This window comes from Pongo pygmaeus, chromosome 9, assembly GCF_028885625.2.
Source record: "Pongo pygmaeus isolate AG05252 chromosome 9, NHGRI_mPonPyg2-v2.0_pri, whole genome shotgun sequence".
In the NCBI taxonomy this organism is placed as follows: Eukaryota; Metazoa; Chordata; class Mammalia; order Primates; family Hominidae; genus Pongo; species Pongo pygmaeus.
Window position 1 is genome coordinate 120,377,021 of NC_072382.2, and position 15,159 is coordinate 120,392,179.

The following is a 15,159-nucleotide window of genomic DNA, read 5'->3' on the forward strand; positions in this document are numbered from 1 at the left end:
GGGGTATCTCCTGTGACGTCTCTCCCCCTGTCCCCAGGCCGGCCGCCTTGATGGACCAGGAAGGGATTCGGAGTCCGGCTCAGAGTCTTGAGCTAGACTCTAGGAGGGATGCCTGGGTGTGTCCAGGAGATGGGAAGCCCGCCTGGGGCCTCCCAGGCACTCCCCAAGGCCTCACGTCCTCGGGGGCCGGGGAGGCCGCCTGGGGCGCCTTGCCACGCCCGCGCGGTCCCTTTTGGAATCCCTAGCGGAGTTCCCCGAGCGGAGGCTGACCCAAGTCATCCGGGCTCCCCCGGGATAGGGAAGTGCGGGCGGGCCGCTGGGTAGGAGCGCCGGCGCAGGGTGGCCGAGTCGCCCGCGAGCGCTTCCGCCGAGGCGGGCTCGAGTGGGGACTTGGCTCGGCGACCGCACAGCCCTGCCGGGGACCCACGGCTCTGGGGCGGGACTGCATTCTGGGCCGTTAGCTCAGCGGTCCTGGGGTCTCCCGAGGCTGACTCATCGGACGGCGGGCTCACCCTCCAGCAGTCAAACGCAAACGCAGGCGCCCCACCACGCCGGGCTCCCACGCGGCACACACGCACGCCTCCGCGACACTTCGCACACCTACGTCCCTGCGTCACGCCACCCAGACACACCCGGACCCGCCCACACGCCGAGGCCTTCCCACGCACTCCATGCCTTGCGCCTCACAGGAAACCGCCCCGCGCTCACACAGCTCCTCACACCCGCAGCCCCGCTTACACGCGCCCCAGCTCACACATGCACCCCAGTCACACAGCCCAGCTCACACACGCACCCCAGTCACACACACAACCCAGCTCACACACGTACCCCAGTCACACATGAGGCCCCAGCTCACACACGAAACCCAGTTCACACACGCAGCCCCAGCTCTCACACACACACCCCAGTCACACACGAGGCCCCAACTCATACACGAAGCCCAGCTCACACATACAGCCCCAGTTACACACACAGCCCAGCTCACACACACAGCCCCAGTCACACAGCTCAGTTCATACAAGCAGCCGGTCACACACAGCCCAGCTCACACAGGCAGCCCGTCAGACACACACAGCCCAGCTCACACAAGCAGCCTGTCACACACACAGCCCAGCTCACACACACAGCCCGTTATATACACACAGCCCAGCTCACACACGCAGCCCGTCACACACACAGCTCAGCTCAATACACAGCCCAGCTCACACACACAGCCCGTTACACACACAGCCCAGCTTACACACACAGCTCAGCTCACACACACAGCCCATCACACACACAGCCCGTCACACACACAGCTCAGCTCAATACACAGCCCAGCTCATACATGCAGCCCAGCTCTCACATACACTCCAGCTCACACACTCAGCCCGTCACACACAGTCCAGCTCACACAGCCCCAGTCACACACACAGCCCAGCTCACACCGCAGCCCCAGCTCACACACGCGGCCCCTCACACACATTCAGCCGCCCTTCCCGCAGCTGCCAGGCTGGGAACGGGCGGTGTCTGTGGGGCCGCCCCGTTTCCCGGCCGCGCAAACAAGCGGCTCCTTCTCTCTGCCCCGCCAAAGAAAGGCCGCTTGTCAGGGGCGGGCGGGCGGCAGCGGCAGGCGCCCAACACTGCGGCCTTGTCCCACGCGGGCGGCCTGGGCAGGAGCAGGCCGAGGGGTGCAAGGGGCCGCTACCTTGCGGAAACCTCCCTCCCTCTGCCCTGCGGACCGCGGAGAGGCACCTTTCCACCACTGGACACCCAAGCGACAGCCCCGGCTCCATCCGCGCTCTCCCGGCTCCCCCTCTCCTCGGGCCTCCCATCTCTCCTCTCTTCCGCCTTTGGGGTCCCGGTCGGCCCCAGCCTCCCTCTCCTTCGCCCCATCTCCCCGCCCGTCAGCCTCCCCTCCGCTGCCCTCGCGCATCCCCAGTCTTCCCGTCTGTCGTCTCCTCCACTTGAGGACCCGCCTGTCCTTTCTCCCCCGACCCCTCCACCTCTGTGTTCTTCAGTCTCCCCGCATCCTCTGCCCTCGGTCTTCACCTCCCCAACTTGCATTTCTTCCCATCCCTTAGTCTGCCTTTCATTTTCCCCTCCACATCTGGGTGGCTCCCCTTCCCCGCCCAGTCCCTCTGCGCACCCCCATTCATCTCTGTCAGGTTTTTCTCATCCTTAAGTTCTCTCGTCCCCCTTCCCACTCGGGCGTCCCCCGCTGGGCTCCCCGCCTCAGTTTCCTTCCCTTCCTGGCTCCTTCCTCTGCCGGCGGCCCTTTCTCGAGGGCGGATGTGCGCCTGGAGGGCGAAGGCGGCGGCCGAGAGGACCCCAGCTCGGCCCGGCGGGCCTCTGGCCACAGCCATGCACCGCTTGGGCCGAGGCCGAGGCCGACCCCCAGGGACACAGGTGAGGCCGGGCGACCCGCGGGGCTCCGGGGAGCGCCTGAGCAGTGGCCCCGCGAAGGGACGGGTCTGGTGCTCTGGGGCTGGCTTTGGACCTCTCGTCCTGGGACCCCCTGGGAGCCCGGGAGCTGTGTCAGTGCCCGTTGGTGCCGGAGCCAGTCGGCCCTTCCCTGGCCTCCTTCAGGCCGGGGCCGAGACCCCCGAGAGTTCACTCTGGGTGCTCCACTCGGCGGAGAGGGCTTCAGATTGGTGTCCCGCGTGGATGGGGTGTCGGCGCATTCCCGCGGGGGAGGAGGCCGAGGGCCCGGGCCGGGGTCACATGCCGGCGCCCCGGCCTTGCGCACAGGGGGCCTTGCCTGTCACTCTTCAAATCCAGACACCCCGGCCTCCGCCACTCGGCTGCCGGGGCGGCACTGGGGCGTCTGTACCCAGCGTGCGGGAGGGCACCCAGGGCCGGACGCGCACCGCAGGGGCCTTTTTTTGGCCGCGGGGCCGGGCGGGCGGGTAATGACAGCCGGGGTGCTGGGGAGCCGCGGGCCGGACGGAAGCGGGGCCGCAGGTGAGGGGCGTCCCTCGCTCAGCGTCACTCCGCAGCCCCGGCCAGGGCGGGAGTCAAGGTGAGGGCGCCCCCAGGTGGCCGCTCTCGGCCGCGGCGATCGCCCTTTGGGAAAGCACCACCTGAGTGCAGGGCAGGTTGGCCTGGTGGCTCTTTCCACTTCTCTTGGATCAGGTTACTGCGCTGGGGCCACAGCCTCGCACCTCCCAATCTCTCCATCTTTTCTTATCTTCTCCCTACACCTCTCTCCTTATCTCTCCCTCTACTTTCGCCTCCTTATTCTCTTCTCTTCTCTCCTCTAATCACTCTTGTTCTCCATCGGCCTTACTCCTTTACAATCTTTATCTCCACTTGAAGTTCTTGGGTGTAAATAAATGAGCACACCACAGCTGCCCCACACGGCGATAGTGACAAATACTCCAATATGACAGATGAATAAACTAAGGCCCAGACAGGTGAACTGCCTTGCTCCAGGTCACACAGCTCATAATAATAAACGGGGTCAGGCACGGTGGCTCACGCCTGTCATCCCAGCACTTGGGGAGGCCGAGGCGGGCGGATCACCTGAGGTCGGGAGTTCGAGACCAGCCTGACCAACATGGATAAACCCCGTCTCTACTAAAAATACAAAAGTAGCTGGGCGTGGTGGCAGGAGAATCGCTTGAACCCGGGAGGTGGAGGTTGTGGTAAGCCGAGATAGCACCACTGCACTCCAGCCTGGGCAACAAGAGTGAAACTCTGTCTCAAAAAAAAAAATAAAATAAATAATAATAATAATAATAAACGGCATTAAGTGCTTTGCTTTCACAGAATGCCATTTAATATAATACCTGAATTTCAGACAGTCCTTTTTAAAAAACTGACAGCTTTATTGAGGTATAATTTATATACTATAACATCCACCCAATTTAAGTATGCAATTAAAAGATTTTTAGTATATTTACAGAGCCATGCAATCATCATCACAATTTAATTTGAAAACATTCCCCCCACCCCACCCCCACCAAACTTGTGCCCTTTTACAGTCACTCCTCATTCCACCCCTAGCCCCAGGCAAGCACTGATCCAGACAGTCTTTTTTATTTTTTTCCATCACTCTAGTTTTATAGAAGAATGATTTGATAATCAGAAGTTAAATAACTTGTCTAGGATCTTATAGCTAATAAATAAATAAAGTCAGGGTAGAATTTAAGGCTTTATATATCCCAGTCTAAAGTTCTTTCTACCAAAGGATGATGTTTCTCCTTCACCATTATTTATTATTTTGTTTTTCTTAACCCCTCTTTTACATAAACTCCCCATTCCTAACCCACTCTCTTGCCCCTCCTCCCTCAGAAAATGCTGAGGGATTTCCCTGAGTCTAAGGAAGCAGTACAGCAATCTTTGTCCTTGGAAATTCTTCTCCATGGCCAGGAATTCTGGGGAGGTGCCAGGCCAGCTTGGGGCTTTGCATAGGTTAATGGCGTTTTCCTCCCCTCTTCCCTGGCAGTCTTGGGGTGGGCCCCAGCCTGGGTTCCGGCCTCTCTTCCACCAGCTTGGGTGGAAATGGTGACGGAGATGATGCAGTCCAGGTCCGGAAGGGTGGAAGCTGGGAGGGTAAATTTAGTAACACCATAGCTAAGGTCCTCGGGACCCACTGCCAGGGTCAGACCCTCCTTGGAATGCTGGCTGCTGCCCCTACTTCCTTTCCAAGTCCCCTGGTAGATGGCTTGAAGAGAGAGTGGAGGGAAACCCTGTTTCCCTGGGTCTGCCTCCTTACCCCTCAGCCACACTCTTTGCTTTCCCCAGTAACATTTCAGCAGCAAGTGGGAAGTTTCTCAGCTTAGCTAGTTGGCCAAGGGATGGGCATGGGGGCATACATTAGTACACAAAGGTCCTCACATCTCAGATACCAAAAACATGAGCCAGGGAGAGAGGGATGCATGGTGGGTGAGGGGCAGTGGGGTGGTGGTGGGGAGGATTCAAGTTCTGGCTCTGGAATCTGTCTTACTCCTGGTTCTAATGGTCTAAGCTTCCTATAGTACCTAGCCAATTAAGAACCCAAGAGTTGAGCCCAATATTCCCAGTATTAGTTATCACTAAAGTTTTTTGTTTTTAATTAAAAAAAATTTTTTTAGCTGATTGTGTTGGGTTGAGGTTGCTTTCTGGGGAAGAAAAGGTGTAGGAGTTGAGACATCTGGAGATAGCAGGAATGGCTGTTTTTCTTTTGTGTCTCCTTTAAGAAAACATCCTACTAAAGCCCTGGGAAAAGAGACAAATGGTGAGAGGAGAATGAAAGGTTGCAGGAGGGAGCTCCTGTTTTAGCCCTGCCACCTACCTGGGGGCCCTCCGGCTACCAGTGTCCTTGGAGGGGCTTCCTTGCTGCTTCTCCCACTAAGTTAGATTTTCCCCACCCTGCTTAAGGCTCCACAGGGCCAAGGGTCTTCAGCTGTCAAAACCCGGGTTCTGAGTAGCATAGGGCAAGAAAGCATAGAAGTATAGATTGGGCCCTATAGGACTGTTTGTGCTTACAGTGGCAAGGGGCAGGACTGGTATCCATGCTGTGGCTGGCTGGAGACTTGGCACTGCTCCCAGACAACTCCCACCCAAGCTCTTTAGCTGCCTCTACTTCCCTTCAGCATGAGCATTTGGGGACTGATGGTGACTGGTGCTACCTCTGCAATGAGAACCCTACTTCTTTCCCTTCTTTCCCTCTCCTGCCCTGGCCTCCCCACTCACCACCTTTCTGCTGTGTCCCTAGGAGCTCTGGAGCCTTAGGACCATGGACGCTCTCAATAGAAACCAAATAGGCCCTGGATGCAAGACCCAGACCATGGTGCAGGTGAGTGGGATCAGGGCTGTGAGGCAACAGAGATATAATAGGGATGGGATCAGCTCTTCTACCCCCTTGTGGTCCCAGCCCAAGGATGAAAGGAGCAATTCTGTTCCTCTCTGCCCTTCCCCAGGTCCCAAGCCTATTAACAGCTCAGTCTTTATCTGAATCAGGTTAATTGGTTCACCCAGAAACTACCCATCGAAAGTCAGAAAGCAGTTTACAGATTGACCCCGGGCTGTATCACTCTCCTTGATCCATGCCTCTATCTTCCCTGTACTTGAGCTTAGCAGGGGCAAGCAATGGCCACGTGGATAGCCATGGACAAGTCTGCAGGGAGCTTGATTGGCCTTCCTCTACAGTACCCCTGCTGCTTATCCAATGCCACCCCCACCCCCCACCCCTTTCTCCTTGCTTCTGTTTTAATAGACAAAAGGGACAGTTAAGCCAAGACTTGAGATAAATCCAGTGGGACGAGTTAGTGGCCTAGATTCCGATCTAATTACAATTTAGTGGAATCATGCTCTGTGTAAGATTTTGTGCTAAGCCTTTCAGCACCCTCAGAGCCCTTTGGAGAGGGGCAAGGGCTGGAGAGAGTGCTGGTGTGACTGGTTTAGGGTGGTAAGGTGCTGAATCTAATGATGCTTGTCCTCCACCCCTACTACCTACAGAAAGGACCCTTGGACCTGATCGAGACAGGCAAAGGGCTGAAAGTGCAAACGGAAAAACCCCACCTGGTGAGCCTGGGCAGTGGGCGACTCAGCACAGCCATCACCCTCCTGCCGCTGGAGGAAGGTAAGTGTGAACAGGGCATCTCACTCACCACCCCTCTATCCTTATAGGCATTCCTGCCCTGGAGGCCCAGCTCCTGCATGTGTTGGGGCCCTTCTACTGTCTGCTGGCAGTGCTTGCCTCCCCACCCCACCAGCTTCCTTCCCTTGTCTCTGCCTCCCCAGACTGCCTGCCTTCCTTGGTAGATAATCTGGTTCCACGACTGGGCTTAAAGATCAGCTTAGAAACAAGGAGGAGAGGCCAGGTGTGGTGGCTCACGCCTGTTATCCCAGCACTTTGGGAGGCTGAGGCGGGCAGATCACCAGGTCAGGAGTTCTAGAACAGCCTGGCCAATATGGTGAAAGCCCATCTCCACTAAAAATACAAAAATTAGCCGGGCGTGGTGGCATGGGCCTGTAGTCCCAGCTACTCAGGAGGCTGAGGCAGAAGAATCGCTTGAACCCGGGAGACGGAGGTTGCAGTGAGCCGAGATCATGCCACTGCACTCCAGCCTGGGCAACAGAGTGAGACTCTATCTCAAAAAAAAAAAAAAAAGAAGAAAAGAAACCATGAAGAAAGCACTGAGAGAAACAGGAGAACACATTGCTCTTAGCAACCAATGTGGCCAAGAAGAAAAAAGGCCCCGCTCCAGGGCGTTGTCTTGCATGGGGGGCATACCATAGACGGAGAATGGAGAGATGGGAGTCAGGGCTAGATCTCCCAAGATAAGGCCCTGGCACAGCCCCCTTCACCTTTCAGCTTCTGCCCGCCCTCTCTCCTCTCCTGGCTGCACTTGTTGCCTGGGTGATACTACATTCTCCACATTCTCCAAATACCAGTCCCAGGGGCTCTTTCAGTGGGAGGGGCTGTTCTTGCTGCAGTTAGGGGAGAGCCTGCACTGAAGAGAGACGTTGCACTGAAGAGAGAGGTTAGCGAGGGAGACCAAGTGTTGCAGGTAGCAGAAGCAGGGGAGAGAAGGAGAGAAAGGGAGATTTAGAAGAAAGGAGGAGTAGGATGAAGGGGAAAAAGGATAAAGGACAATAGGGAGAGGCAGTTGGGGGGATAAGGGAAGATCTGCAGAAAAGCGGTCTTCCTTCTCCATCTGTGGAGTCTGGGTCCTACTGTGTGCTGTCTGGGTCTTCCCATCTCTGGGCCTCCCATTCTCAGGCAGAGTTTTCTCTGTTTGAGAACAGCTTCTATCACTTACTGTATAGACCAGGCTCAGGGGCCTAGTAGGGGTGGCCAGTGGTGGGCAGAGATTCTCCCTGGAGTAGGAGGTGGAAATATGTTTCCACTGTAGCCCTCCTTGCCCTGTCACTGCCTCCTCAGCCTGGACAACCCCTCTGATTCAGTTTGCCTCTTGTCTCCAGGGAGGACGGTGATTGGCTCTGCAGCCAGAGACATCTCACTACAGGGCCCAGGCCTGGCTCCAGAGCACTGCTACATCGAGAACCTGCGGGGCACCCTCACCCTCTACCCCTGTGGCAATGCCTGCACTATTGATGGGCTCCCTGTCCGGCAGCCTACCCGGCTCACTCAGGGTAAGGCTGGACACCTCCAGATGGAGGGGGCCTCTGTTTAAAGGCTTGTGTGTGTTAGGCACAGGGGAGGCTGGCTGTCATGGTTGCCATGGTAACTGCCTGAGTGACCATACTGGGAATGGAGTACTCAGGTGCATCTGGATGTGCCTAAACAACATCCCAAACCCTTTCAGCATCCAGACATGTTTTCAACCTGCTTTTCTTCTCTGGTCACCCCCAACCTGTCTCCACATACTATGGGGAGAGAAGAGGTTCTGATTCCTGTCATCAGAGGGCCTGGGGCATGATGGGGTTGTTAGTGGTTGTTGGGGAAGAGCAGTTGGAGCAGCAGTGAGAGGGTATCAATGGCATTGTTCCATGATGCCAAGAGGAAGTTGTTTTGAGAAGCTGGAGAGGAGGACAATACCTCCTGATGGGGATGGGGCAAGGGTAAAATCTGAGGACATGCCTGCTCCTGTTACAAGACTGCTGACAGTAGCTTTTGGGTCACGAATATAACCCAAAGCAATAGGCCATTCTGTTGTGTAAGGTAGCTCTAAAAACTAGGCCCCCAGCTGGGCATGGTGGCTCACACCTGTAATCCCAGCACTTTGGGAGGCCGAGGTGGGTGGATGACTTGAGGACAGGAGTTCAAGATCAACCTGGCCAACATGGTGAAACCCTGTCTTTACCCAAAATACAAAAATTAGCCACATGTGGTGGCACACGCCTGTAGTCCTAGCTGCTCGAGAAGCTGAGATAAGAGAATCGCTTGAACCTGGGAGGCAGAAGTTGTAATGAGCTGAGATGGCGCCATTGCACTCCAGCCTGGGCAACAGAGCAAGACTCCATCTCAAAAAATAAATAAATAAAAAACTAGGCCCATAATTACTATGGTTAGCAGGCAGGTAAGCGGTTGGCCCAGGTGGCACTTTGACAGACCAGGTGTGCTCACCCTGGAAACAGGGTTCTGGGCATCAGTTCATACAGTGAGTTGTCAGATTAGGAGAATTAGAAAAACAGATTTGGGTGGAGGTTAGAGGTGAGGTTAAAAGCTAACAGGAGGACAGGAACTTTAGGCTAAGCCTGGCTCTGAGCAGGCTCTGATGGTCTGGCATTGTTTTCTGGGGGCTCTTACTGTCTAGAAGCCCCTTGGAAGTGGCCATCCTACTCACTCCACTGTCTCTGTCTCTCCTCTTCATCCTCCTTAAGGCCTTTCAATGTCACTTCGTTCACAGCTGATCCAGGAGACCTGACATTTCCCCCGTCTTTTTTTTTTTTTTTTTGATACAGAGTCTCGCGGTGTTGCCCAGGCTGGAGTGCAGTGGCATGATCTCGGCTCACTACAACCTCCTAGGCTCAAGCGATTCTCCTGCCTCAGCCTCCTAAGTAGCTGGGATTACAGGCACCTGCCACCACCCGGCTAATTTTTTTTTTTTGACCCCAGTCTTCCAGTCTTTTCTTCCTGCCCTCGGGTAGGGGGCAGGGCATGGACAATTGACTTCAGGGAGGCAGGTCCACCAGCAGCAGTACACAGGCCCTTGCCTTCTCCAGGGATTCAAGGTCTCTGACTTTGGATGAGAGGAGGAACCCCCAAAAATTGGGGCTTGGCTATGATGGCAGTGGGTTCCTAACAGTCCTGTTCAGTCTCAGAGACAGCATCTTCTCTAAGATTTGGGAGCATGGAGATGAGACAATAGAGCAGCAAGGAGAGGCAGGGCAAAGTTCAAAGAAGGCCCAGCACTTACCACCCCCGCCCCAAACCCATCACATTCATCGGTAAGAACGTTGTTCCCCTGCCTGTTGTGAGCAGGGTATGCTTCTTTGTCCAGTCTTTCCAGTGCATCATTTAGCTCCCTGAGAAGGGGAGAGCCTGGGGCTAAGATGGAATTCTGAAGCATTTCCTTTGGCCCCAGTGACCCCTCCCGACTCTTCTCCAGCCAGAGGCCTACCCAGCCAAGTATGTGCCCTCCCACTCTCTTCTGACCCTAAACCCCTTCCCATTTTCCCTCCCCAACCCCCATAGCCTTCTTGTCTGGGCTCGCCTGTCTCAGAAGCTTGGCAGCCTGTGGAGGGGTAGGCAGAGGCACAAAGGAATGGGTGTTCTTCTCCCCAGTCCTCCCCCTCCCCTGGGCTCCAGGAGCTGAGGGTTTCCTTGTCTCATCTCTGGAGCAAGGCACCAAGCCCAGCCCTGCCTGGCCCCACTCCGGACATTCTTGGGAGTGTGTTTCCCTGGAAACTGGGTGGCTCGGGGGTGCATGTGCTATCTCTGTGTGTCTGTGTAACTGGAGTGTGTTTATGTAGCTCCGGATGTGTTTGTGACTCTGGGCTTACGAATCTCTGTGTTTGTATCTTTCCTTGTGTTTATGGATCAGTGTGTTCAAGTGGGCGGCAGGGGTGAACTCAGGACTGATGGTACCAAAATGTCTGTGTACTCCTATGTGTATATGAGACCTCACTAGTCATATGCCTATCTGTGGACATATATACAAGAGGATCATTTTCCCTGCCTTGTTCCCCTAATCTGGCCTTGTAGACGGGACCCTCCTCTTTGAAAAACAAGGGCTACCCTGGGAATAACAAGGAGCGTGCTTTGGCCTTAGATGCATCATTCTGGGCACTGTGCCCAGCCATAGGCAACTTGGAAAGACACACTTCATGACAAGCAGAGATGGCAGTGACAGGCTCTTCCAGCAGGAATATGCCTGGGCCAGGGGAAGGGGGAGGCAGGCAGAAAACAGATGCCAACCTTTAGCACAGAGCTATGAACATAGGAGCATGAAGTGAGGGAGCCAGGAAGGTCCTGATTCCATCCCCTGTACCCAGGCATCTTGGCACATCCCACATTGCCCTCTTCTCTGCAGAGCAAGGGGTGGAGCTGGGAATAGGACCAAGGGAATGAGGAGGAATCTCAATCTGGGTCTAGGCTGCCCCACCCTGGGACCACAGCGCCAGACCACATGAAAGATCTGGGAGGGAACCAAGCAGGGGAGGACCCAGAAAGCCACCAGCTCAGGGCCCAGGCTGTCTAGACAGTAGGTCCCCATCCACTCCTAGCATTTCCTCCGAGCCCTGGTCTCCAGTCTCCTTCATTCCCTAAGCCTCTCACTGGTGGGTAGGGGCTTGTGTGAGGGCCAGCAGAGGAGTGTGACTGGGGAGCCGGATCTCTGGGTTATCCAGTTGCCTCTCTCTGGGATCCAGGACATTGAGCCTCTTTTTTTCCCACCCAGTTACTCCATCTGTAAATTGGGAGTGAAGCCTTCAACCTTTTTCTGTTATGAGACTGATAACGATCTTGACTAATAAAGCTCAAAAGAAGGAGGGCAGAGCAAGGCTCCCAGCTTCCCACTTCTTTGTGTCTGCCTCCTGCCCTATTTCTCATTGGCGGGCATCCTCTGTGTCTGCCTAGGTCTATCCAGCTGGCCCTCACAGTTTCCAGACCGATGAATCACTCTTCCTGAGGAGATGTTTTTTTAAAGCCTCCCTTCATTTTGCATTTGACCCTATATGGTTCTTCCTTTTTCCTCAGAAGGGAATAAGATACGTGTGCACATGTGAGTGCGTGCATGTGTATGCATAGAGTTGGCAGCATGGGCGAGTGGGCTAGTGGGCTGTTTAGCAAGAATGGAAAACTTGCCTGATTATTCATCTAAGAGGCTGATTTTATTTCAGAGCTTCTCCAGGGACTGAGTGAAAGGAAAGCTATGCCTGGGTGAGTGTGTAACTAAAAGGAGTTGTCTGGGGGATGTGTACATGAGAATAAAGGTGTGTGAGAGACAGACAGTGTGTTTAATGAGGGTGTCTATGTGACTCAGAGCATGCAGAGATGAAGTAGTGTCAGTGTGACTGAGCAAGTGTTGGTGTGTATCTGAGAGACACTGTGTCAGGCTGTGTGAGCTGCTGAGAGCATACAACATTGTGTCCCGTAAGGCTCTGGTGTGCAGGGGCCAGGTCCCTGGAACAAGAGGAACTCTCTGGGGGACCTGGCTGGATGGTAGGTATTAATACCTGCCTGGGCTGGGTGCAGTGGCTCACGCCTGTAATCCCAACACTTTGGGAGGCTGAGGCGGGCAGATCACCTGAGGTCGGGAGTTGGAGACCAGCCTGACCAACATGGAGAAACCCCATCTCTACTAAAAATAGAAAATTTGCTGGGTGTGTGGCGGCGCATGCCTGTAGTCCCAGCTATGGGAGGCTGAGGCAGGAGAATCGCTTGAACCCCGGAGGCGGAGGTTGCAGTGAGCCGAGATCGCACCATTGCACTCCAGCCTGGGCAACAAGAATGAAACTCCATCTCAAAAAAAACAGAACAAAACAAAACAAAACACCTGCCTGACTCAGAATCTCAGCCTGACTTTGGGGGCTCCAGATATCTGTTTCCCAAGTAGTATGGGTACCTTATTGGGGTCGGAGGGCTCTTTGCTGGGTCTAGCACAACTGGAGGTTGTGGCGGGGGTGCGGGCTGGCTTCCAGGGGCCCAGGAAGTGGGCTGGCTGGAAAGGGCAGTGCCTTGGTCCACTCTGGGTCATGAGTTGAGCTATGGGGAGTGGGACCGGAAGAGGAGGTGTTTAGGGTGGAGACAGGAGGTGGGCTGAGTGCTTGCATTGTACAGAGCACTGCTTTGGCCTGAACTCCCAGCCCAGGGTGACCTTGTTACGGTGGCAGCCTGAGGGCCAGAGCAGGACCTAATGACCTAGCTGGATCCTGCAGAGCCCCTGCTCTTTTCCTCTCCCTCTCTCTCTCAGATATGGACCCATGGAATGTCAGAGCTGACTTTCTGTAGATAAGGAAGCCGAGGCCAGAGGGTGTGACTGGCTCAAGGTACTACAGCCAGTCAGGGCCGGCCAGCCCGGCTGCCACTGACCTCTTACCACAGGGGGCTGGGAATGAGACCCTGTCCTTTGCTTGGCCTCACTCCTGCCTCCTGGCTCTTCACTCTCTGGCCTCAGTACTCACCTCTCACCTTTCCTTCACTCAGTCACCTCCCTTGAACCTTTCCTTCCCGCCCACTTTTCTTCCTGCCCCCGGTGCAGGATCCCAAGCCGGCTCCCTTTCTGCATCCTCCCGCCCCGCCCTCTCCATCCAGCTCTCCACTCGTCTCCTCCATCACTTCCTCTTCCCCTCCTCCTCTCCTTTGTCCCTCCCTCCCTGGCTCCCTTCCCCCGCCGCTGGTGGCCGGCCCGCCCCTCCCCGGGCATTGGCGGCTGCTCGCTGCCTCGCTGCTAGCTCCGAGCCTAGAGCCGGCAGCTCGGGAGGTCGGCCCGCCCCCTCAAAGGCCCCGGGCGGGCCCGGGACCTGGAGGGCCCGAGCTAGCGGGGGCGAGCGGTCCGGAGGTCCGGTTTCGGCGGTGAGTCCTCAGCCCCGGGCCAGCTACAGCCCCCAAGCAGCCAAGCCTGGAGAAGCTCAGGCTGGGAGGGGCGTCTTGAGGAGGGTGGGCGGGAGGAGGGGCATGGGGTCCTCTGACCTTCTTTGGGAGCTTGAGGCGGAGAGACTCGATTGTGTGTGTTCCCTGAACATTTCTAAATGGGGATTCTAGGCTTGGGGGCGCTTCTCAGCCGGTAGACCTTATCTTCTCCAGCGCTCCGGCAGTCCCCTCCTTAGGACCCACCTCCCTCAGATGGGGTTAAAGAGTCCTGGTTAGAATGAGGGGAGTCTACCTTATGGCCAAGGAGGGTCTCAGATAGGAAGGACCAAGGCCCTTCCTCCCATATTCCCTTCACTCGGTCTCCCTTTGGCCAATCCATTCTATTTGTGTGACCAGGAGGGCAGTGACAGTAGCTCTGAGAGTGTGTGAGCATGTACGCCCAGAAGTCTGTTGTGTTACTATGAGTGTGTATGAGTGTGAGTCTGTGTTGGTGTTTCTCCTCTGCATCTCTCACAGATAGGATTCATCCTCTCCTTCGCCTAGTTTTTCCCCTCCAGATGTGCAGCTCCTCCACCCACCTGCACACAGCTGGACCCTGATCCCCTCTGGGCATGGGGGACACTGACCATGACTTTGGCAGGATGGGCAGGGATTCCTGGGCTCCCTGAAAGGGCTGGCCTTTGCGGATTGGGGTGGGATGGGCAGAGAGGAGGCTTCTTCCCAGAAACAGGCTGGCCAGACCCCTGGGGGCTGTAGGGGCCAGCATTGGGGCAATGCCTGAAGCTTCTGCATGCAAATAGAAAGTTAATTTGGGCAGGAGCTGGGCTGCCCTCAGTCCTGCTGCCCTCCTGCCCGCTCTATTAATACGGATCCAGCTCTGCTGCCTGGCATCACTATTTATAGCCCAGAGGCAGCACGGCCACACCCCCTTACGTGGGGGAGGGTGAAGGGCTGAGGAAGGGGCAGAAAACACACAGCTATAGGGGCCCAAGCAGAGGATCCCTAGATGCCTACATCCTACTTGGGTGGGCCTGGCACTGCTGGGCTGGAATCCACTCAGACTCCCTGCCTCCTTCCCAGCCTGTACTGTGTGGTCAGGCTCCTGATCCCCACCACCCACGACCCTGGGTTGAGTGGGTCTGTCTAGACCCTGTGAACTCATCACCAGTAAGCTTGTTAAATGGCTAAAAGGAGGGGGAGGGGCTTGACAGTGCTCTTTCTGAAACAGCTGTGGTTGTAATTAGGTGGACAGTGTGGTTGGCTATTATTTATTCCAGTTTTGAATACTCTGGGATCCTCTTCTCTGATTGGTGACTTGGCAGGGAAGGCTCCCTCTCTCTCCTTTAGAATTGTTGGTGTCTGGCTGCCTGGGAGGGCCTTTGTGTATGCCAGGATAGTGAGTGGCTTTATCCACTATGGTTATCTGCCATGGGCTTCTCAGCCTACTAAACCCCCAACCCAAGCAATGCCCAGGATCCCAGGAACAGGCTCCTGAGCTTCTCAGTAAGGGACCTGCCAAGGTACCCACGTGGCCTGGGATGCCCCTTGCCCTTGCGGCCTGCCTGAGCTGAACTGTCTCAGTGTCCAGGAATGTAGACTTCTCTGCCAGTCTTAGCTCAGACTGGCGTGAAGGTTGGGGTGCCAAGTGGCACCAGATTGGGTAGACAGGAGGCTGAGGCCGGGGGCCAGGGGTGTGGACAAATTGGAAGGATTGGTGGTAGAGAGCAACAGGGCTCTGGCTTCTCCCAACA

General features: G+C 55.9%; 1 protein-coding gene across 27 annotated transcripts in view; it reads left to right on the top strand.

The window, feature by feature from the left end:
• Positions 1-15,159, top strand: part of PHLDB1 (pleckstrin homology like domain family B member 1) — a 50,277-nt gene that overhangs the window by 402 nt on the left and 34,716 nt on the right. For 22 of the 27 annotated variants that reach the window (XM_063672160.1, XM_063672163.1, XM_063672169.1 and 19 more), the window contains exons 1-4: positions 613-2,388; positions 5,681-5,761; positions 6,424-6,547; positions 7,894-8,064. In XM_063672160.1, coding sequence (XP_063528230.1) covers positions 2,272-2,388; positions 5,681-5,761; positions 6,424-6,547; positions 7,894-8,064 — 493 coding nt within the window. In that variant the 5' untranslated portion in view covers positions 613-2,271. Of the gene's footprint in view, positions 1-612; positions 2,389-5,680; positions 5,762-6,423; positions 6,548-7,893; positions 8,065-13,198; positions 13,391-15,159 lie in introns of those variants that run through there. The other 5 variants (XM_063672165.1, XM_063672167.1, XM_063672178.1 and 2 more) reach the window with 3 other exon arrangements.